The 23,012-nt window shown below is 39.8% G+C and overlaps 1 pseudogene and 2 gene segments (V, D, J or C); all 3 read left to right on the top strand.

Annotated features, from left to right (window-relative positions):
* The first annotated feature begins 3,956 nt into the window (after positions 1–3,956).
* Positions 3,957–4,618, top strand: LOC131906408 (immunoglobulin kappa variable 4-1-like). The segment is given in 2 exon segments: positions 3,957–4,005; positions 4,203–4,618. Coding segments are annotated over 2 exon segments (465 nt in total).
* A 1,903-nt stretch (positions 4,619–6,521) lies between these two features.
* LOC131906407 (splicing factor U2AF 26 kDa subunit-like) lies at positions 6,522–10,228 on the top strand (annotated as a pseudogene).
* A 1,956-nt stretch (positions 10,229–12,184) lies between these two features.
* LOC131906406 (immunoglobulin kappa variable 4-1-like) lies at positions 12,185–12,824 on the top strand. The segment is given in 2 exon segments: positions 12,185–12,233; positions 12,442–12,824. Coding segments are annotated over 2 exon segments (432 nt in total).
* Positions 12,825–23,012: the final 10,188 nt, after the last annotated feature.

The following is a 23,012-nucleotide window of genomic DNA, read 5'->3' as shown; positions in this document are numbered from 1 at the left end:
CTCTCAATGGTAGACTGGCATTTAATAAAGGAGATGAAACCACCCACAAGCTGAGAAGAATGGGAAGCCAAATTCCAAAAATACCAGCAATTTCCAGAATTTAAAATCCTGAATCATGACAGGACACTGGCAGAATTCAAGTTTATCTGGTACATGGAATACTTGCACCAAAACTGGGCTTGAGCTGTAGGCCTTTCATACATCCTGCTTCACAAATGAGTCTGTCAGATATGCTAAGCCTGTAGGACGAAGATGATGCCCAAATGTTGCATAGAAACCTTGGGTGACTGTCCAGGCAGCTGGCTGTTTCTGTTATAACTCACATTTTTTTGGAAGTTGCTTGTTTGCACTTCCTGTTTTACTAGTTAATATTTCCTTCTCAGGTCTCTGAGGGAATTGAAGATTAGATAATTATAGTTTTCCTTGTTAAGAAATTCAGAAAAGAAACTTGATAAAGAGGTATAAAGTGTATAAATTTGAAAGACATCATAAGATAGTTTTCTGTTGGTAATTTAAATTAGGATAGAATGTGAATTAGGTACTCATCAAAATAGGATAGTTAATGGAATATTTTCTTTGAATTTGTCAAATGCAAATGGACTAGACATTGTTGATGTATTTATTGCTTGTATATATTGTATATAGTTATTGTACTTTTTGTATATAGTTTTTCTTATATTAGTTATTACTTTTTTATTATTTTTTATTTTTATTAGACAAAAACAGGGAAATGTGATATTTTATTTGTGCTGAAATGTGGTGATATTTCATTTGTGTTAATAAATAAAGCTTGCTTAGAGATCAGAGGAAACAGCAAGCCATTTTAAGTAAACAAAGAAGTCGGGCAAAATTAGCACATGCCCTTAATCATATTACTTGGCAGGCAGGATCTCTGTGTGTTCAAGGCCACAGTGGAAGCAGAGCCAGGTGTGGTGGCACACGCCTTAAATTCCAAAACTAGTTTACCATGGAGGTCTGGAGGTCTGTACAGACAGACAGGAAGTAACAGAGCAGGGTAGGAAGAGGAAATGATGTAGCTGAACAGAGAGAGCAAATCAGATGGCAGAACAGCAAGGCATATAGATGTAGGTAGACAGGAAGTAACTCAAATTTGGAAGCTGCAGAGCTGGTGAGGTAAGGTTGACTGGTGGCTTTTCCTATTTCCCTGATCTCTCTAAGGCTTTCACCCCTATATTTGGCTCCATGGTTTTTTTATTTAATAAGACTGCTTAGCAATTCATCTACAGCATCCCCACCAACTCAGTCATGTCTCATCTTCTTTTCTATCACCTTTTTATTTTTTTCTGACTGACAGTACTAACTACTCTCTCATGTGAAGAAGGAATTTTGTCTTTATTGAAGAAGGGAAGGAATGAATGTTAGGGAATAGGAAATTAAGTTAAGTTCATATAATTGATAACATATGTACATGTTAATGGAACTCTATGCAATGGGAGACAGAAGTGTGCATACATACATACATTTGAGATGGTGTCTAGCTGTGTTCCTGTGTAGCATATACTGTTTAGCATGGGTTGGTGGCAAACTCCTATTCCTCTTGCCTCAGCCTCTCAAATGCTTGGATTATAGGCACCAGTCACCAAGCTGGACAGAGGCATGACTCTTGAAATCACAATATATTGCATGATAAGAACAATAATGGTGTTCAGGAAATATCTTAGAGAGATAGGAATGCCAGTCCAAAATGATTCTTACCACATGTCTCACTGTCTGCAGCCATCCTGCCAATAAAACTACATGAAATTGGTTGTATAGCCTCATTTATGAACTACACATTATGGAATTCTAGATATAGTTTTGATTGTGTGCATAAAATGAAACACACTTTAACAGAACTTGGAGTCATACTATTTCCAGTTATTACCTCTATGAGCAGTTAGGAACTGTAGGCTTTTTGTGGGGAGACTAGAGAGGAGTGGAGAGGTTGTGGGGGAAACTGGTTGAATTAGAGAACCTCCCTGTCCATGTCTTCAGCACAGAGAATCACCATCTGCTGCAAGGTCAGTGGTGTCCACACAGAGGTCTAACAATAAACTATTTAGCCTGATGCCAACAAAAGCAGAGGCAGTCCTCTATTGGCAATGGGTCTAGGTCAGAGTTCACTCTCAGTACTATCATCATTCAGACTGAAGATGTGACACGTTATTACTGTGAACACTGTTGTTGCCTGCTCAGTGCTTCAGTCTGAAACACAAATCCCCTTTAGAGCGCAGCCCATGGGTCAGTGTCTGAAGCAGCAGCTTTCCTCTCTCTACATACAGCATGGTATTCAAACACCATCCTCTCTGCCCAAGGACCAGTGTGCCCTGATTTATTCCTGAGTAGACCTGAGAGTCCAGGAGAGCATTCAAGGATAATGTGTCCTTTAATCCTTTATTGAAGATACCCTTTTGAGTCAAGATGAAATAATTGTTTTAACTTTAGTTTTGCCTGTAGCAAAACTAAAGCAAGTTCCTACATGCTGGTTTGATATTAAATATTCTCATTTCATAGTTGTGCCCATTAGCAGAACAAGTAGGTTGAAAGCAATTCAAGAATGTTCATTTCATGTTAGTCACTAATATCTAAATATTGTGTGGCTGGGATCTTAGCTCAAGTGCTTTCAGGATCTAAATTAATCAGTTGGGCATGGCTTGAAACATGCTCCCCTTAATTCCAAAGCCATAATCAATGACTGTCCCTCACACCAAGTCTTGTTGATATAATGAGCCTTTCTGCATTTCTCTCAGGTTAAATCCAGATTCTAAGGGCTCCTATGATTATGTTAGTTCCATTCAGATAATCTCTCTCTTCAAGGCACCTTCTGTCATTATAGTTGGAAAATCTGCTTACAGAAGGAATTTAATGACTATTCCAGAAAGGCAAACTCAAATTCTTTCTAATTTGAGGGTCTTAGATCCAAATCTCCAGATGTGAGTATATATCCTGGAAGAGCTTCAGAAATGAGGAAAGAAAAAAGGGATCATGGAGGAGGGAAAAGATGTTCTAGATGTAGAGTTAGTAGGACACCGGCACCAAAAATGATGAAGTGGGAAAAAGGGAAACGAGCTGAATCTAACTGAGGTGCAGACAGGAAGGTAATACACAGAGAGTAGAAAGACAAAGGAAAAACAACACTAGGGATGTTTGGAAATGCCATAGCGAGAAGAATAATTTTTGTGTACTTGACAGCACCTATAGCTGTAGGATCCAGATCGGTCTCTCACCCTTGAGCTTGCTTTTTGGAACCTATTTCCTATGGTTGGATGCCTTGGTCAGTCTTGATACAGTGGGGAGGAGCTTGGTCCTGCCTCAACTTGGTATGCCATGCTTTGTTGACTCCCATGAGAGGTCTTACCCTTTGAGGAGTGGATGAGGGAGAGGAAAGGAGTTGAGGGATGGAAAAGATGAGAGTAGTGAGGGGAAACTGGGGTTGGTATGTAAAATAAATAAAAAATTTAATAAAAAAGAGTTGCTTATGGGATGGGAGATAATGAAAATAAGTAGCATTATTTCTCTCATTTTTTTCTTTCCTCTTCTCTTCATTCCATCCTTCCTTTCTTTTATTGTGCATTTGCTTACTGTATGTTTCCTAGTTTGTTGTTGTATCAATTCCCTGGGACTGTCAATCTGAGATAGCTCTCCTAATGTTTCTGCAAAAGTCACCTGGTTTAAATATGTCTTCGATTTTAACCAAGGCTTCTATCAGAGATACTAGTAGATTTCTGTTGGAGAGCTGTAAGCCAAAATCTTTCAGTGATTTCTCATGCTCTTTGTGATGGTACATTTGCCTGTTGATTGATAGCAGCCACTCTTACACACACTGCCTAGGCATCTGCCTTTGTATTTGCTGACTGCTTTGCATGGGCTCCTCCAGTCCAGTGCAGCTGCTCAGAATTTATAAACCAGGCCTTTACATTGAGAAGTGAGCAGCATCAGATAGGCAAGGAAGCAAGATGGAGTTGCAGATCCAGGTCCTTATGTCTCTGGTGCTCTGGGTGTCTGGTGAGAAATTTAAAAGTATTATCATCTTTTCAGAGTCATTTCTTTGTATATAAGAAATTTACAATATTGCCAGGGTGTAATATTTTTATGCATTAATACTCTGACAATAATAAATTGCAAGGACATTAAATGAAAAATTTAATCTCTATTGAATTCTATTCTTTATTATGAATGATCATTGATATATCTGATTGCAGGTGCCTGTGCAGACATCCTGATGACCCAGACTCCATCATCCCTGGCTGTGTCAGCAGGAGAGAAGGTCACCATCAGCTGCAAGTCAAGTCAGAGTCTTTTATACAGTAAAGACCAGAAGAACTACTTGAACTGGTACCAGCAGAAACCAGGGCAGTCTCCTAAACTGCTGATCTACTATGCATCCACTCGGCACACTGGGGTCCCTGATCGCTTCACAGGCAGTGGGTCTGAGACAGATTTCACTCTCACCATCAGCAGTGTCCAGGCTGAAGACCTGGCAGATTATTACTGTCTGCAGGTTTATAGTACTCCTCCCACAGTGCTTCAGCCTCCAACAAAAACCTCCTCTGAGAGTCTCACCAGCTGCCTGCACCACACACAGTTCTGGACCTGCACACTTCCCCCTTCTGCCTGAGAGCCAGTGTGGCTGAAACAGTTATGAAAACATTTGCAGAGCCCAGCAAAATAAGATGGTTTCAATATCTCTTATGTCTTTGGTATGAAAAAATTTTATATGATAATACAAAGGAGAACTCAGTGTTATCTTTCTATTTGTTATGTAACACATTATCCCAAACTCTGTTGTTTGACTATGAGGGTTTTATCTTTTTATAGTCCTGGTGTCCATCATAAGAGTCTATGGGCTGATTATGACAAATTGTATTTCTGTTGACGGCTTTGGCAAGAGAGTTTCCTGCTCTTTCTAGATTCTGGAGGGCTTTCTTACCTCCTTAATGGTGTCCATTTATTCTGTCTTTTCTTTTCCTTTCCATAAATTCTTTTAACTTTTATTACACTTAGTTATTTATTTACTTTCATCTGTATATGAGTATGCATGTTTCTAGTTGCACATGTAACATGTCATGTTTCTAGAGGTCAGAGGACACTTGACTTGATTGTCTCTTTGACATTTGGGTTCTGAGGATCAAGCTCAGGTTTGTCGGCAAGTGCTTTTGGCATATGAGCCATCTTGCTGGCCCTTAAAAATCACTTATTGATGTAAATTCATTGTACCTAGTTTTCTCTCATTAGGGTTCTTGGTTTTATTATCTCTCTGAAGCACTTTGAAAGTCTTGCATTTATAATATACATCCACATGTTTTTCTTTTTTAATTTAAAAATATTTAACCTTTTTTTAATTAAGAATTTTTTTTGTTCATTTTTACATACCAACCACAGAACCCAGCTTTTTTCCCTCCTCCCAACCTCCAGTATCCCTGCCAGTCCACCCCCATTCCCTCCTCAGATATGGTAAGGCCTTCCATGGGGAGTCAGCCGAACCTGGTACATTCAGTAGAGGCAGGTCCAAACCCTTCACCTGCTTCAAGGCTGTGCGAGGTGTCTCCCAACAGGGGACCCCTTAAGCAGATCAAGCTACAGAACTGTCTCGCTTATGCAGACAGCCTAGTCCAGTCCCATAGATGATATGATGGTATACACAAAAATTCTACCAGGGAACTCCTACAACTGATAAACACCTTCAGTAATAGGCTGGATACAAGATTAACTCAAGAAATAGATGTTCTTAAGCATGAAAATGCTAAGTTAGATCACAAGAAAAATTACAAGGAGGATCAGAACCTCCAGTCTATAGAATTCCAGGTAGAGCAGGTACATGCTAAAGCACAGCTGGCAAGACTTGACTAAGAACTGGGAGAAAAAGGAGAAGAGATTTAAGACCTGTTGAAAACTGTGGAGAGGCTGCAGAAGGAGAGAATGATGGTGTCCAGACATAGCCCCAGGGTCAGAGAGAAACCTTCTGCCAAAAGGCTGAAGGAAGAAGTTTTGCACCCAAATAGAGAAAATGCAAACTCTTTCCCTGGAACCCTACATGCCAAACTGTACCACTGACATGCCTTTACTGATTCCCATATTTCAGAGGTTTTATGAGAAAACCACAGATTGAGAAACGAGCTACACAGATTGATTTCAGAGAGAAATATGCTGAGGATGGAATCTGAATACAATACAATACAGCAATTTCAAAACTCCATGAAAAGGGTCAAGGATGATACCGCTGCACACATTGAGCCCCTCAAAGCATCTCATGAGAGAGAAACAGAGAAACTCCTTTGCAAAAATGGCTTAGAAAATTTCTCTTCCAAAGTAGGCAAACTGCATCACAAAATCACAACTCAGGAGGTGCTTATAAAGTATTTTGAAGGTCAAGTTAATGATCTGTAGGGTAAACAAGAATCCTTGCATTTCTCAAGTTCAAGAAGAAATACTACAGGACAAGTCACAAAACTCTTAGGAGAACTGAAAGAAGATAATGAAAACCATACACCAGAGATGAAACCTTTCATGGGCTTGAAAGGATGAATAGGCAGATGGAGATGGAGCATAAGCAGGGAGAGCAGGAACTCCAGCAGATAATACAGCAAACACACCAAGTAGTAGAAACTGAGCACAACAAGGGAGTTGAGAAATGGAAGAGACTCGCACAGCTAAAGAATCAGGAGCTGGATGAGTTCTGCACAAAATTAGACTCCTTACTAGAGGTTCTGTGGAAGGTGAACTAGATGTGCCAGTCGCTGTTGCAGAGGAAGTAAAAACAGCAAGAGTTTTAGTTGAACAGTGTGACCTCATTGGAAAACAGATGAAAATGTGCTACTGTTGGGACAGCTTTTAAAAAACACGGATGCACTACACAACCATATGTGGACATCACCAGACTAACATGTCAGAATTAAGTGCCCTCAGCAAACAGGAAAAAGAACATATGTGATAGTGTATTTTACTGCAAACCATTAACTAATCACATTAGAGATGACATTATGAGCAGGTTCTATCGGTGACTAGATGGGTCTGGCCCCTCGATAGTCCTCTCCCAGGGACTGTCTACAACCAGCTGGCAATTTAATCTTTGATGAAAAGAAATGAATCTATGTACACAAAACTCCTTAGTCCATACACTTTATTATTCTGTGTCAGTTCTCTCTCTACACAGCTTCTGTTCTGCTCTCATCCCCTAGCTCTTTTCTTGCCTGATTTGTCTCTACCTATATCTGTTGTCCCCTCTAAGTTCTATCTTAATTCTGCCCCATCTTAGTTCTGCCCCATCTAGATTTTCATCCATGTTGTACCTTCCCGTCTCAGCTCCTCTCCTATATCCTTCTTTCTCATCTTGTTCTTCCTCATCTTCCATCTTGTTCCTCTAGTACTCTCTTCTATCCCTTCAATCTAATTCTTCCCATCTAGTCCGTTCCTCTCTAGTTCTATTCTCTTTCTCCTCTCTCTCTCCTCCTCTCCATCTCCTTATTCTGTCCATTCTCTCTAAGTCTCTCAGGAATCCAGTTATAAACCCAAGCAATAGCAATCCTCTGGCAGAGCAAGGCCACCAGACTTGAATTCTTAAGGGGTCATAAAGGCAGGTAAGAATTTTCCTTAAGCAGTGACCATCAGGCTTTCTTTTACAACCCAAAAGGGGAGTGGTAAAGTAGGAGGTCAATAGAGAGCTAATGATCAGTTAGTGTATCAAGAAGGGGATCTATGTGCTCAGTCTATATTCCTAGAAGTGGTTAGGTAAGAAGTTAGGGGTCTATCATGTTAGTAAGGCTGTATAAGGAAAGAGGGTCTCAACCAAAATTGAACAAGAAATAAAGCTATCTGCCTGACCTAGGAGACAGGTATTGTTTAGTTTGGCCTTGGATGCCTGATAGGTATTTTAGATAAATACACTATTAGGAGTTCATGGAAGCACACATAGCATTACAAGAAAATCACTATATGAACCAGGTTAATTATATATATATGTGCTAAAATATCTCCAAGACTTCTTAAGCCATGGCTTAACCTTCGGAAAATCCTTGACTTTTCCAAGCAGTAGCTTTTGTGATAGTAACTGAATTCTATTACGTTTTCTGTGGCTTGCAGCAAGGTTCCATAATGTCACATGACCATGATTAGCAAGGTTTACTGCAAAAGGGCTCTCTGCTAGGCTACAGTGGAAGAAGAGAATTTGTCATCCTCAGCAACATTTTATAGATTAGATGTGTGCTTTTCATTTTCTGTATGTCAGAAAATCAGCTCTTCCTCATGAAATCGGCAGAGGAATGTGGGCCTCATTGTGCGAATAATCTCATCAACCGACAGCTGAGATGTAGAGCATCCTCAGTATTTAGATGATTGTTGTAATTTCTGTACAAGGAAACAGTAAGCTCTCTTGGGTATTTGCACTTGATATAAAGTGACAACTAATGATGTAGTTTAATGCATCCCTTAGTGTAGGTCAGGTCTAGTAAATAACAGTCCTAATTTTTGGCAGCTCTAAAGTTACAAACAATATAACTTTTTCTGTTGAAAAAGGGATATTATGTTGAATAGAAAAATAAAAACATTCATAAAATAGCTAGATTATTTTGCAATCCCATTTTAAAAAGTACATCACAAATGTGTGAAATAGTGATAAATCGAATCCTGTTTGTTTTCAAGTATCTTTCCCAGTCTGCTTATAGCCCCTCTCTGGAGAGGGAGCTGTCCATGGAGTCTTGGTGTCTTGGTGTCTACAATGGGCACTCATGGTCAGCCACATGGAAGAGGCAGGTGACATGAGGACTCCTGGTCCTCTTAGCACCAGACAGCATGATAAGAGCTGCATAGTAAATTTTAATTTTTAGCTACTTTAAAATGTAAAAAGACACCATGTGTATGTTTTTAGAATATATTTTACATTAATAGTGCATTTTGATTTGGAAAATATTCCAAATGCACATACCAGTAAAAACAATTCAAAGGTAAAACTTGCAAAGCAGAACTTTTTATAAGGGAAAAGGGAGCAAGTGTAAGTGAACTTGTGAGCAAATGTTGTCAAGTACCGCACCTGTTAAATACAAGAAGTGTAATTATTGTCTTAATGCCAACATTATGAAATTTGTGTTTTTATGAGATGGGAATAAAAAAGCATTATTATTTTCATTTTTTTCCTGTACAACACTTCAAAGTTATAATACAAATAATTTATTTTATAAAATAATGAAGCACGAGACTTATAGATGCTTTGCAGCATTCTGCCAGACCTTTAATGAAGAGCTGACATTAAAATTCCTGAAACTGTTCCATGGCATAGAAAAGGAAGGAACACCACCAGACTCATCGTATGGAGCCAGTTACCCAGATCCAAAGGGGATAAGTCAGAGAAGCTCGCTGATTGACATAAGGATCCCCTAATTCTTGCAAATGAAATCTAAGAACACATTAAGAGGCCTGTACACTATAACCAAGTTGATTTCTATTCAGGGATCAAAGGTTGGTTCAAACAAAAAAATACTACCTTCAATTCAGCATAAAGTATTTAAGAAGCAGAAATCCTGTCATCATGTTGAATAGTGAAGAACACTCATTTGAAATCATGATTAAAAACCCTGACTAGACCAGTAATAGAATCTTTCCTAAATATCACTAACAATATAGGGCACAGTTAGTGGCATGTGCAGCCCTGTCTGAAGCTTCATGCTGGAAGAAAGCAAAATACTTGGATTCATTCTATTGTCAGTACTGAGACAGAAAAAGTCAACTGTTCATTTTCTTTCAAAATTGGAGCATGTTGTCCTGGAGACAGAAGTTTTGGTTGCACAATACACTGACCCTTAGTCACACTATATTGAAAATATCAAACAAAATCCCAAACAGTGCACAGACGGCTGATGGCTTATACTGTTCTGTGAACAACATGGAGACACAGGAGCACTGTGATGGGTTCTTTGAGGAAGTCTTCACTGATGTGGAACCAACATATTGCACAGATTAGTGTCACCAACAACCTGGGAGCCCACCTGGTAGGGAATGTGTATGTCAAGTTTCTCCTTGAAGAGGATGCTGAGAAGGCTGTGAAGGAGTTGAATAATCCAAAGTTTAATAGACAGGATATCCACACACAGGTGTCCTGAGTGTCTAACTTCAGAAAAGTCTGCTAGCTCCAGTTTGAAATGGGAGAGTGTACAAGAGAGGCTTCTGCAACTTCATGGCCCTGAAGAATGTCCAGAGAGGTAAAAGTGCTGTATGGGTGCCAACTCAAGAAACATAATCTAGGCCCCCATTCCTGGAGCTGCATGACTGACTGTAGCATGAATCTTAAAAGTTCTTATTAATAAAATCAAACCTGAGCCAGGTATTGGGGTGAACACTGGAAGATCAGAGAGACAGAATAAGCCACAGGTAACCTCACCTGGCCAACTTCTCAGCTGGTCTTGTTTCCTTACACTAGAAGCTTCTGTGTCCTCATCCCCATGGCTCTCAGCTGAACTGCTGCTAGAAGCCTGAATGCTTAACCAGGCCAAATGCTTCTAGTTTCTGGTCCTAACACCTTATATACATTTCTGCTTCTTACCACCACTCCCTGGGATTAAAGGTTCACTTTCTGGGATTAAAGGCGTGAGTCACCATACTTGGCTGTATCTTTGAACACATGGATTTCTGCCTAGTTCTGCCTCCCAAGTGCTGGGATTAAAGGTGTGTGCTACCACTGCCTACCCTCTATGTTTAATATTGTGGCTGTTCTGTCTCTGACCCCAGATAAGTTTATTAGGATACACAATATTTTGGGGAAAACAATACCACCACACATGACTGATCCAGAGACCAGGGGCCTGATAGCAGAAGAGGTGGTGGAGGATGAGAGAATGACAGATCTGGGCAATTCTGAGCCAAACTGTCTCTGCTAGACAGTGATATAGTTGATTGACAATCCATTTCAAAGTGGGATTAAAAAATAATAATAGTAGCCAGGTAAACTTGCTGTGGATATTGCTCTGTATAAATAAACACTGATTGGCTGGTAGCCAGACAGGAAGTATAGGTGGGACTCACAGAGAGGAGAATGGAGGGTTCAGGAAGGCAGAGCAGGAGACTGCCTGGAGCTGCCGCCAGGACAAGGAAGATGTAAAGTACCGGTAAGCCACGAGCCACGTGGCAAAGTAAAGATTAATAGAAATGGGCTAAATATAAGAGTAAGAGCTAGACAATGACAGGCCTGAGCTAATGGCCAAGCAGTTTAAATAATGTAAGCGTCTGTGTGTTTATTTTATAAGTGGGCTCCAGGACTGGCAGAACTTGGTGGGACCCGGAGAGAAAAGCTCTCCAGCTACATAAACTTTATTTATTAACATACAAAAAATATCACATTTCAGCACAAATAAAATATCACTGCAGATAACAGGTTTAAATAAGTATCTCCAGTATTTCCAAAGAGCAATTATAGGCTTTTCTTTATATCTCTCTTCCATGTTTGGCCTGGAAACTGGAGTCCCAATGTCCAAGGCACTATTCACTGTCCTTACTGTAGGAGCTGCTTGGGAGATAGGAGATAACGAAAATAATTAGAATTAATTCTCTTGCTTTTTGGCTTTCCTTTTTTCTGCTTCCATATTTTTTTTTTTTGTTTTTCAAGACAAGGTTTCTCTGTGTGGTTTTGTGCCTTTCCTGGAACTCACATGGTAGACCAGGCTGGCCTCTAACTCAAAAAGATCCGCCTGCCTCTGCCTCCCAAGTGCTGGGATTAAAGGCGTGCGCCACCTGGAGAGATGGCTCAGCCATTAAAGGCTAGGCTCACAACCAAAAATCCATCCTTTCTTTTATTGCACCTTTTCTTACTCTATGTTACCTAACTTGTTGTTGTAATTTTTTGAATATAACATTTCCCTAGGAGTGTCAATCTCATATAGTATTCCTAATGTTTCTGCACAAAGTCACCTGATTTAAATGTGTCCTGTATTTTAACCTACATCTGCTATTGGAACAACTAGTAGATTTCTGTTGGAGAGCTATAAGTCAATATCTTTCAGTGATTGCTCATGCTCCCTGTGATGGTATGTTTGCCAGTTGACTGATGCCAGCCACCCTCACACACATTTCCCAGACATTTGATTTTGTATTTGCTGACTGCTTTGCATGGGCCCCTCCAGCTCAGCCCAGCTGCTCAGAATTTATAAACCAAACCTTTATAGTGTGAACAGAGTAGCGTCAGACAGGCAGAGGGAGCAAGATGGAGTTCCAGACCCAGATCCTCATGTCCCTGCTGCTCTGGGTGTCTGGTGAGAAATTTTAAAGCATTATACTCTTTTCAGAGTCACTTCTTTGTATACAAAAAATTTACAATGTGTGCCAGGGTGTAATATTATTTATGCAATAATACTCTGACAATATAGGATTGCAAAGATATTAAATGAGAAATTTTGTTTGTATTGAATTCTGTAGTTTTTTTTTTTTAATTATGCATGATCGTTGGTATTCCTGCTGCAGGTGCCTGTGCAGATATCCTGATGACTCAGTCTCCATCATCCCTGGCTGTGTCAGCAGGAGAGAAGGTCACCATCAGCTGCAAGTCCAGTCAGAGTCTTTATTCAAGCACTAACCAGAAGAACTACTTAGGCTGGTACCAGCAGAAACCAGGGCAGGCTCCTAAACGTCTGATCTATTGGGCATCCACTCGGGACAATGGGGTCCCTGATCGCTTCACAGGCAGTGGGTCTGGGACAGATTTCACTCTCACCATCAGCAGTGTCCAGGCTGAGGACCTGGCATATTACTACTGTCTGCAGGTTTATAGTACTCCTCCCACAGTGCTTCATCATCCAACAAAAACCTCCTCTGAGAGTCTCACCAGCTGCCTGCACCACATATAGCCCTGGACCTGCACACTTCCCCCCTTTGCCTGAGAACCTGAACATTAGTGAACACTCACGAAAATGTTTGCAGAGCCCAGCAAAAAGTAATGGGTTCAATGTCTCTTATGTCTTTTGGTATGAAAAACCTTTGTATGATAATAAAAAGAAGAGCTCTGCATTATCTTGCTGTTGCTTCTGTAACACATGAGCACAAACTCTGCTTGAATGTGAGGGTTTTTCTTTTTATAGTTCTGGAGTTTGGTGTCCAGCATAAGGGTCTATGAACTGAAGCCATGATTATGACAAACTGTGTTTCTGTTCATTGCTGTGGAAAGAATGTTTCCTGCTCTTTCTAGATTCTGGAGTGCTTTCTTATTTCCTTACTGATGTCCATTTCTTCCGTTATTTCTTTCTTTTCCTTTACATAAATTCTTTTAACTTTTATTACATTTTATTTAATTAATTACATCTGTGTGTATTTTTGTGCATGTTTCTAGGTGCACATGTGACATGGCATAGTTGTGGAGGTCAGAGGGCACTTGGACTTGAATATGTCTTTGTCATTTGGGTTCTGAGGATCAAGATCAGGTTTGTCATCAGGCTTGGTGTCAAGTGTCTTTGCCATGTGATCCACTTTTCTGCCCCTTAAAGTATTTTATTGATGCAAATTTTTTGGACACAATTTTCTTAAAAAGGAATGTTTTTCCAGTATATAATATATTTTGACTGTATGTGCTAATCTTCCCCATTTCCCTTCCCTTTCCTGCTATCTTTTCTCCCCTAGTCTCTCTTCTGCTTTTATCTCTCTGTCTCAGTCAACACATACAGACATACACCCCATACCCAACACATACATATACATACGCACATATGCACATATGCATCGTAATATACATACATAGATACACACATATTCACATATGTATACATTTATACACACATACAGACATGGACTTTACATACTCAGAATCCACATATTTAGGATCCACAAAAGAGGAAAATATGATACTTGTTGCCCTTGTTTCTCAGGTCACATCTCCCTCTGAAGTCTTCATGTCTGATTTGCAACTGTAGATTCTGGGAAAACTCCATCCTCTCTAACATTGGATATAATTTTATGTCAGCAGATGCTGCCTTCAAGTCTTTATATTTCATATCAATTAATAAAGCTTAATGTTTTCAGAAAGGAATATTTTGTGCTTCTGTGTAAAATCAATGTGCTAACTAATCATGTCCATATTCTGATTAAGAAACTAATTGAGCACCTGTTTTGGAGATATGGCAGGGAACAAGTGTGTTATAGACTACATAAATTGCTGGAGATTTCCAACAAATACCTTAAAGCTGAGTGATTCTGGGCAGTGAACCTTGAGTGTAGGTTGATAAATTTAGAAAAGTATCAGATAAACCAAAATGGCTGTGTAAACCAACAGCTACAAATCATAACACAAAAACACAAGATCCTTAAAAATCAAATAAAAAAGATGCCCAAAGGATCATAATTCCCATAAGAATTCAGCTCAAAGATCTGAAATAGGTAAAATGTTGGGTGAAGATTTCAAAAACGTGTTTATAAAATGTGACTCACCATAAGAGATACAAGCAAAAAATTTATTCAGTCAGGAATGTAAGATGAATCTTAGATATTGGGGTGAAATTTGAAAGATCAGAAAAGCAGAACAAGCCACAGCCAACCTCACCTCGATAACTCCTTATCTGATTCTGTTTCCATGAATCCTCAGACTGAAAGCTTGAGTTCTCACCTGAATGGATCTCAGCTGAATTGCTGCTAAGAAGCCTAGAAGCTTAAAAGTTCCTGGTTCCAATCTCCTCCAGGGAGGGCTGGGGGAAGGTGAGGGGGGCAGGAGGGGGGAGAACAAGGGAATCTGTGCCTGTATGTAGAACTTAATTGTATTGCAAAATAAAAATTTAAAAAAAAAAGAAATGGATAATAAAAAGGTGGTCCAAATATAAAAAAAAAAAAGTTCCTGGTCCTCATGCCTTATATACCTTTTTGCTTCCTGCCATCACTTCCTGGGGTTAAAGGCTTGTGTCACCATGCCTGGCTGTTTCCAGTGTGGCCTTGAACTCACAGAGATCCAGACGGATCTCTGCCTCCTGAGTGATAGGATTAAAGGTGTGTGTGTGCCACCATTTTCTGGCTCCTACGTCCTATCTAGTAGACATTCTGTTCTCTGACCTCAGATACGCTATATTAGGGTACACAGTATATGGGGGACACAATGTATCACCACACAGGAAGCTAGTGTTATATGGGCAAATATAAGCAAGATGGATAAAACAAGCAGCTACAGGGCAGAAAAAGTGAGTAACGGGAAAAACACAATTGAAATGCTGGGAATTAAATTGAATGCATTAAATACAACACACTGAACAAAGAAGTCATCAACAGTCTCAATAAAACAGAAGAAGGACATCCTGGATCAAGGTTGTAGTGGAAGAAACAGCATTGAAGCATCATATGTTAAAAAAAAAAATCATGACCATAATGTCAAACAATTCTAACATGTGATGAAGAGACCCATACCAAGAATCATAAGATACAGAAGAGCTGAGATAAAAACCAAAGACATAGGGAACATATTGAGTGAAATAAGAACAGAAAATTTCATATATATGGAAAAAAAGTGACAAACACAGAAAGGCATTTAGTTGTCTAAATGGACGACACCAGAGAAGAACCTCCCCACGTCACAGATTGTGTCTATAATGTAAAAACTACAAAGTGAAAAAACAAAGTCCAATAATATAATGGAAAATGCCAACTCAACTCTAAAGACAAATCTGTCAGAATGACATCTGAAATCTCATTCGAAACCTTAAAGTCCAGAAAAACATGGCACAATGTATTTCAGGTCTCAATAGTAAGTAATTGTTAAATGAGTTACCTATGTCCAGCAAAATTGTATTTTTTTAATTTTTTTTTACATAGCAACCATAGTTTCCCCTCCTTCCCACCCCACATGCACTTTTCAGAGAGAGTAAGGCCTCCTATGTGAAGTCAACAAAGTCTGGCATATCAAGTTGAGGCAGGACCAAGTCCCTCCCACCTGCATCAAAGCTGAGCAAGATATACCTCCATAGGGAGTGGGCTCCAAAAAGCCAGTTCATGTACTTGGGATAAATTCTGGTCCCACTGCCAGGGGCCTCACAACAGATCAGGTCACACAACTGTCACCCACATTCAGAGGACATAGTTAGGTCCTGTGCAGGTTTCCCAGCTGTCAGTCCACAGTCCCTGAGCTCCCACTAGCTTGGGTCAGCTGACTATGAGTTTTCCCATCATATTCTTGACCCCCTCTTGCTCATAAAATCTCTATTCTCTCTCTTCGATGGACTCCAGAAGCTCAGCCCAGTGCTTAGCTGTGGATCTCTGCATCTGCTTCCTTCAGTTACTGGATGAAGGTTCTATGATGACAATTAGGGTAGTAACCAATCTGATTACAGGGGGAAGCCAGTTCGGACACCCTCTTCACTATTGCTTGGAGCCTTGGCTGGGGTCATCCTTGTGGATTCCTGGGCATTTCTCTAGCACCAGGTTTCTCCCTAACCCTATAATGATTCCAGCTATCAAGATATCTGTTTTCTTGCTCTCCCTCTCTCTCCCTACCCCAACTCAACAATCCTGTTTCCTCATGTTCCCATCTACCATCCCCTTCACCCCTCCCTGTACATGCTCCCAGTTTACCCAGAAGATCTTATCTCATTCTCTCTCCAAGGGAGATTTATGCATGTCCCTCTTAGGGTCCTCCTTGTTACTGAGCTCCTTGGGGGTTGTGGATTGTAGTCTGGTTACCCTTTGCTTTATGTCTAATATCCACTCATGATTGAGTACATACTGTATTTGTCTTTCTGTCTGTGGGTTACCTAATTTAGGATTTTTTTTCTAGTTTCATCCATTTGTCTTAAAATTTTATGATAGCCAGAACCTGGAAAAAACCTAGATGCCCCTCAAAAGAAGAATGGATAAAGAAAATGTGGTACATTTGCACAATGGAATATTACTCAACAGTAAAAAGGCAGAATTGTATTATAAATTGAGGGAAAAATAAGGACATTATAAGATAATCACAAACTAAGATGTTTCATGACCATGAAGACAGCACTTTCAGAAGGTACAATAAAATACTATGCATACAGAAAAAAAAAACAGTGTTTCAATCATGAGAGCACAGACATAATGTACATGTCATGAGAGAAATAGATGAATAATGGCTATCAGGAAAGGAATCTAGTCTGTCCAACACTATAAGCCGGGAGACCTTAATGAAGTTGAGGAGTAGGGTTATTGGAAGACAACTCAGATCCTTCCCAGAAAGCAGAGCAGTGAGAGTTCACTCCCCAGATGAAATCTCAAAATAACAGACTGTGATTCCCCAGGTCCAGCCACAAAGTCACTAGGGATGCACTTAAAATACTCCAGGGAATTCTTTGCTAACTCTAACTGCCATAGAGTGACACAAGAGCAGGTGTCCTGTGAGCACCAGGTCAAGCTTTTCTGGGCTGATTTGCATATCGAGGCAAGGCAGCTTGCCTGTTCCCATGAGGCAGCCTCTCCTCCAGCTCTCAGACATGGGGTCAGCTGTTCTTCTGCTGTGGGTACTGCTACTCTAGGTTCCAATTGAGGGTGCAGTTTGGGAGCATCCCTTGTAGTCCTTGTTGTTTTCCATGCTTTGGTATCCTGATCATTGAAATGATGTCATTTAATTGGTTTTAAGTTTCCCTTTTATTTTATGACTTCTCAGAGTGTAGCTCAAGACTAACACACACAGATTCCACATATATGATTTTTTACAGTGGGGTGCTTTCAGTACATCTGTGGCAGCAATGTGTGCTTGTCATTCCAAGTTCCACTGGGGACATTGTGCTGACCCAGTCTCCAGCTTCATTGACTGCATCTCTAGGGTAGAGGGCCACCTTCTCCTGCAAGGCCAGTGAAAGTGTCACTTTATTTTGTAGTAATTATATGCAGTGGTGCAAAAAGAAACCAAAACAGCACCCCAAATTCCTCATCTATGGAGCATCCAACCTAGCATCTGCAGTCCCTGCCAGGTTCAGTGGCAATGGGTCTGGGACAGACTTCATCCTCAAAATCCATCCTGTGGAGGCTGATGATGCTGTAAGCTACTACTGTCAACAGAGCAGGAAGTTTCCTCCCACAGTGCTCCAGGGCTAAATAAAACCCTCTTGGGGTTGCTCCTCACTGAGTCTCAATTTTAGCTGTGTCTTTCCCACACATCTCAACCATGTGATTTTAGAAATCTTGTTTTTAAAATAGGTGAAGCTGTGAAACAGAGATTTCTTAAACTGATATGAGTGTTTGTCCAAACACAGATGCTTTATAACTTTTCAATTTGCTTCTTTATTAAAGATTTCTTTTTTAAAAAATTTTTTTATTTTTATTTTGCAATACAATTCAGTTCTACATATCAGCCACGGATTCCCTTGTTCTCCCCCCTCCCGCCTCCCTCACCTTCTCCCCAGCTCAGCCCCCATTCCCACCTCCTCCAGGGCAAAGCCTCCCCTGAGGACTGAGATCAACCTGGTAGACTCAGTCCAGGTAGGTCCAGTTCCCTCCTCCCAGGCCGAGCCAAGTGATCCTGCATAGGCCCCAGGTTTCAAACAGCCGACTCATGCAATGAGCACAGGACCCGGTCCCACTGCCTGGATGCCTCCCAAACAGATCAAGCCAATCAACTGTCTCATCCATTCAAAGATTTCCTTTTCAAAATATCATATGTGTATGCACACATCCATGTGAATGCATGCACCTGTATGTGAATTTGTGTGTTCAACAGACTGAGTAGACAACCAATTTAACTTACAGGAACCTTTCCTCAGTCTCTCAAAATAATCAGAGCTTGAGCACTGAAGACTGTTAGTGGTGTGCAGACACAGCTGCCATTCACAAACTAATGTCACACTTCTTTCTATTTTCTTGAGACTTCAAAAGTCCCTCTTCAGCAGACCACACACAAAAGCCTCCTCCAGCTGATTTACTGCCTGTATTCGGATCTGCATCTCCATGTCCATCACAGATGCTCATCCACAGTCTTAGACTCCTTAGCTGTTCTTTTCTCCTTGTCCAATATTCACATCTTTCTCTATAATATCTTCCACAATGTTGCCACATTCTCTTCTTGCCTGCTTTACATTTTTCTTTCTTTTAATATGGGGTGAGTGTCAAGTGTCTCATATATATGTGTGTGTGTGTGTGTGTGTGTGTGTGTGTGTGTGTGTGTGTGTGTGTGTGTGATGTATATATGTATATCACCAGCTAACCTGGAAATCACTATTTGGTGCCTAGTGAACCTGAACCTGAAACCCACCTACCCCTCCTCCCTGACTGCTGATAATATGTCACCATGTCCAACTCCTTTTCATTTTATAGTTGTTCTACCATTGCGTGCATGAACTCCAGAGGCCCAAGTGTGGACAGCCATGGTCATTGAAGGTTTACTTTGTACACACCTTCCACTTTTATATGAGCCTTCTTTGGGCTTCTGCATCCTCCCCATGTGGAGTGAAAAAACTCAAGAGAATGATCCCTAGCAATTTTTCTGAGGTACAAGTCTCTGAATTTTTCAAGTTTAATTCCAATTCAGGATATTGAAACCATATTGTGTTACTTTCCTACTGATGCACAATAAGTTAGCACAAACATAGTGACTACAATCCTAACAGGTATATTCTGGGCAGGGTTTGTCTGGGTTCTCTCTTCAGGCTCTCATAGGCTAGAGTTAAGGTGTTGTCAAGGCTGCATTCTCATCCAGGTACTCAAAAGAATTTCCTTCAAGGGCCAGTGAGGATGTTGGCACAACTTATTTTTTTCTTTTAATTTTAAAATAGGTTTCATTAAGTTTCCCAAGATTACCTTGAATTTGCAAAGGTTCTCACTCAACACTTCATGTGCCAAGATAGAATCCTGATCCACTTGAGTTCACAGAGGCTTTCATAGTTACTGATATACGTGCAGTATGGGAATAGTGAAGGACAGCTCTCGTGTTGACTGGGCTGTAATCTTGCAGCTGCAGCTTTAAAGAAAGAACCAGTTATTGCTATATGTTTACAGAGATAGCTTTATAAAATTAAACTATTGAGAAGTCTAAGAAATATAAGGAATTTGTGCATGCATCCTATATTTCTAAGTGTATTAACATTGAAAATTAACATTTTGTGATTAACAAAAGTGCTGGCTTTCTCAAGTTTTTACAGAAAGAGAGCTGTGTCTTAAGTACTTTGATTGGAACTCAGGTTGACTTTAAATCTCCTAATATTGGCACACTTTGGTGTTTTCCAAGGCACAGTGACATAAAAAGTGTTTTAAATCTTGAAATATATTTTCCTATCCTGTAACTACTGATTGTCTAAGAGCATCTGCAGCTCTCATTAGGGGCTACAGAGTCAAGTTATATTCTGTAGCCTAGACTACTCAGAATACATTTTCACAAACTGAGGTCAGAAATGGGTGCCAGGGCTAAATAATTTGCTAGATAGTAAAAATTGGGCTTTTTGTATTCAGTCACTGTCCCCATCCTTTGAATTTCCCTTCACTCTGGAATAAAGTTGAGCTGCCTCCCTGAAGATGCCTTCCAGAAGGCTATTTCTATTGTGTTCACAGATGATATAAAGCTCTCTGTCATGGCTTCTGCCCATTTATAATTAAACTGCATGAAAAATGGATGGCTACCATGACATCTAAAATATATCCCAGTTATCATGTATACATGTATATTATCTATCATTCTTAGATCCCATCAACCTTCTAAAAATAGACTTCATTTTAAGTCATAATGTAAATTCTAAAAAGAATAAGAGAATCTAAATGAAACTAGAAACCAGCACAGAGAGAAATTACAGGGACCACATAATTAATTGGAATCAGCACAATATCCTCTTGAATTACCATTGATTTATTGAAGAAGTAAGAGAGAAAACCAAACAATTTCTAGAGTCAAATGAAATTGACAGCACAGCTTCCTTGCATCTTTGGGAGGCAGCTATGTGATGCTTAGAGGAAAGTTTATGGCTTTGAATGCCTACATTTAAAAAACAAGAAGACCAAATTCAGAGAGATCTCAAATAAGCACCTAGTGATGAGCCTCAAGCTCTAAGGAAATGATCAAACCAAACTCAGAGGCAGGCAGTGGTAGGAGGTAACAAGTAAGTGGAGATTAAAATAACAATACATAAAACTATTCACAGTTTGTTCTTTAAATAAACACATAGGCAACAGCATGCAAACTAACTTAGAGAAAAGAAAGATCTCTAAATTAATAAAATCAGAGATAGAAGAGAGATGCTCACAATAGATCAAAATGAAATCCTGGTGATCACTAAGGAGTATTTAGAAATCTTATACTTCTTTTCAAATCTGGAACATCTAGAAGAAATTGGTATTTCTACACACAACTGTCATAAAATTAAATCAGAAGAATATCAACAACTTTATCAGAACCAAAGCAAGCAACACTATTGAAGCAGCAATAAAATGTCTATGAAAAGCACTAAAGACAGAACTTGAGGACATAAAGGAAGTCCATTGTATCACTGTCAAAAATCTGGAGGCTGAAATAGATTTTCCTAAACATGAAAATGCTGTTAGAACACAAGAAGAGTGACAAGGAGGATCAGAACCTCCAGTCCATAGAATTCCAGGTAGAGCAGGCACATGCTAAAGCACAGCTGGCAAGACTCGACTAAGAACTGGGAGAAAAAGGGAGAGAGATACAAGACCTGTTGAAAACTGTTGAGAGGCTTCAGAAGGATAAAAGAATGATGGTGTCCAGGCATAGCCCCAGGATCAGAGAGGAACCTTCTGCCAAAAGTTTGAAGGAAGAAGTTTGGCACCCAAATAGAGGAAATGTAAACTCTTTCCCTGGAAACCTACATGCCAAACTATACCACAGACATGCCTTTACTGATTTCCATATTTCAAAGGTTTTATGAGAAAACTACAGATTGAGAAATGAGATAGACAAATTGATTTCAGAGAGAAACAAGATGAGAATGGAACATGAAGTATTAATAGAGCAATTTGAAAATCCCGTGAAAAGGGTCAAGGACAACATGGCCACATATGTTGAACCACTCAAAGCATTGCATCAGAGAGAAATAGAGAATCTCCTTTGCCAAAATGCCTTAGAGAATTTCTCTTTCAAAGCAGCCAAACTGAACTGCAAAATCACAACTAAAGAGGTGCTTATAACTCATCTCCATGGTCAAGTTAATGATTTGCAGGGTTAACAAGAATCCTTGCATGTATCAAGTTCAAGAAGAAATCATACAGGACAGATTACAAAACTCTTGGGAGAACTGAAAGAAGATGATGAAAACCATACACCGGAGATGAAACCTTCCATGGGCTTAGAAAGGATGACTAGGCAGATGGAGATGGAGCATAAGCAGGGAGAGCAGGAACTCCAGCAGATAATACAGCAAACACGCCAAGTAGTAGAAACTGAACACAACAGGGATTTGAGAAATGGAAGAGACTTTCATAGTTAAAGAATTGAGAGCTGGATAAGTTATGCACAGAATTAGACTCCATGTTAGATGTTCTGTGGGAGCTGCACCAAAGTGAGGTAGATGTACTAATTGCTCTTGCAGATGAAGTGAATACAGCAAGAGTTTTAGTTGGAAATTGGATTTGAGTGACCTTGTTGGAAAACAGATGAAAATGTGCCACTGTTGGGACACTTTTTAAAAAAATATGATTTCACTACACGGTCAAACTTGAACACCACCAGAGTAACATGTCAGAATTAACTGTCCTGAACCAACAGGAAAAAGAACATACATCATGATGATTTTACTGAAAACTGTACAAATCACATTTGAGATGACTTATGAGCAGGTTCCATAATGTCAGAAGACCATGATTAGCAAGTTTTACAGCAAAGGTCTCATTCCTCGACTACAGTGGAAGAAGAGAAAAACTCATTCTCTGCCATGTTTTATAGATTATATGTGTGCTTTTCATTTTTTACATGTCAAGAAATCAGCTCTTTCTCTTGAAATGGGTAGAGAAAGGTGGACCTCATAGTGGGAACAACTGACAACTGAACTGTGAAGCATCCTCCCTATTTAGATGATTGCTGTAATTTCTGTACTGGGAAACAATAAGTTCTCATGGGCTTTTTGAGGCTGATATAAAGTGACAAGTAATGGCATAGGTTAATGTAT

This window comes from Peromyscus eremicus, chromosome 3 (genome assembly GCF_949786415.1).
Source record: "Peromyscus eremicus chromosome 3, PerEre_H2_v1, whole genome shotgun sequence".
In the NCBI taxonomy this organism is placed as follows: Eukaryota; Metazoa; Chordata; class Mammalia; order Rodentia; family Cricetidae; genus Peromyscus; species Peromyscus eremicus.
Note: the sequence above shows the minus strand (reverse complement) of the source record. Positions and strands in the feature narration are given on the sequence as shown.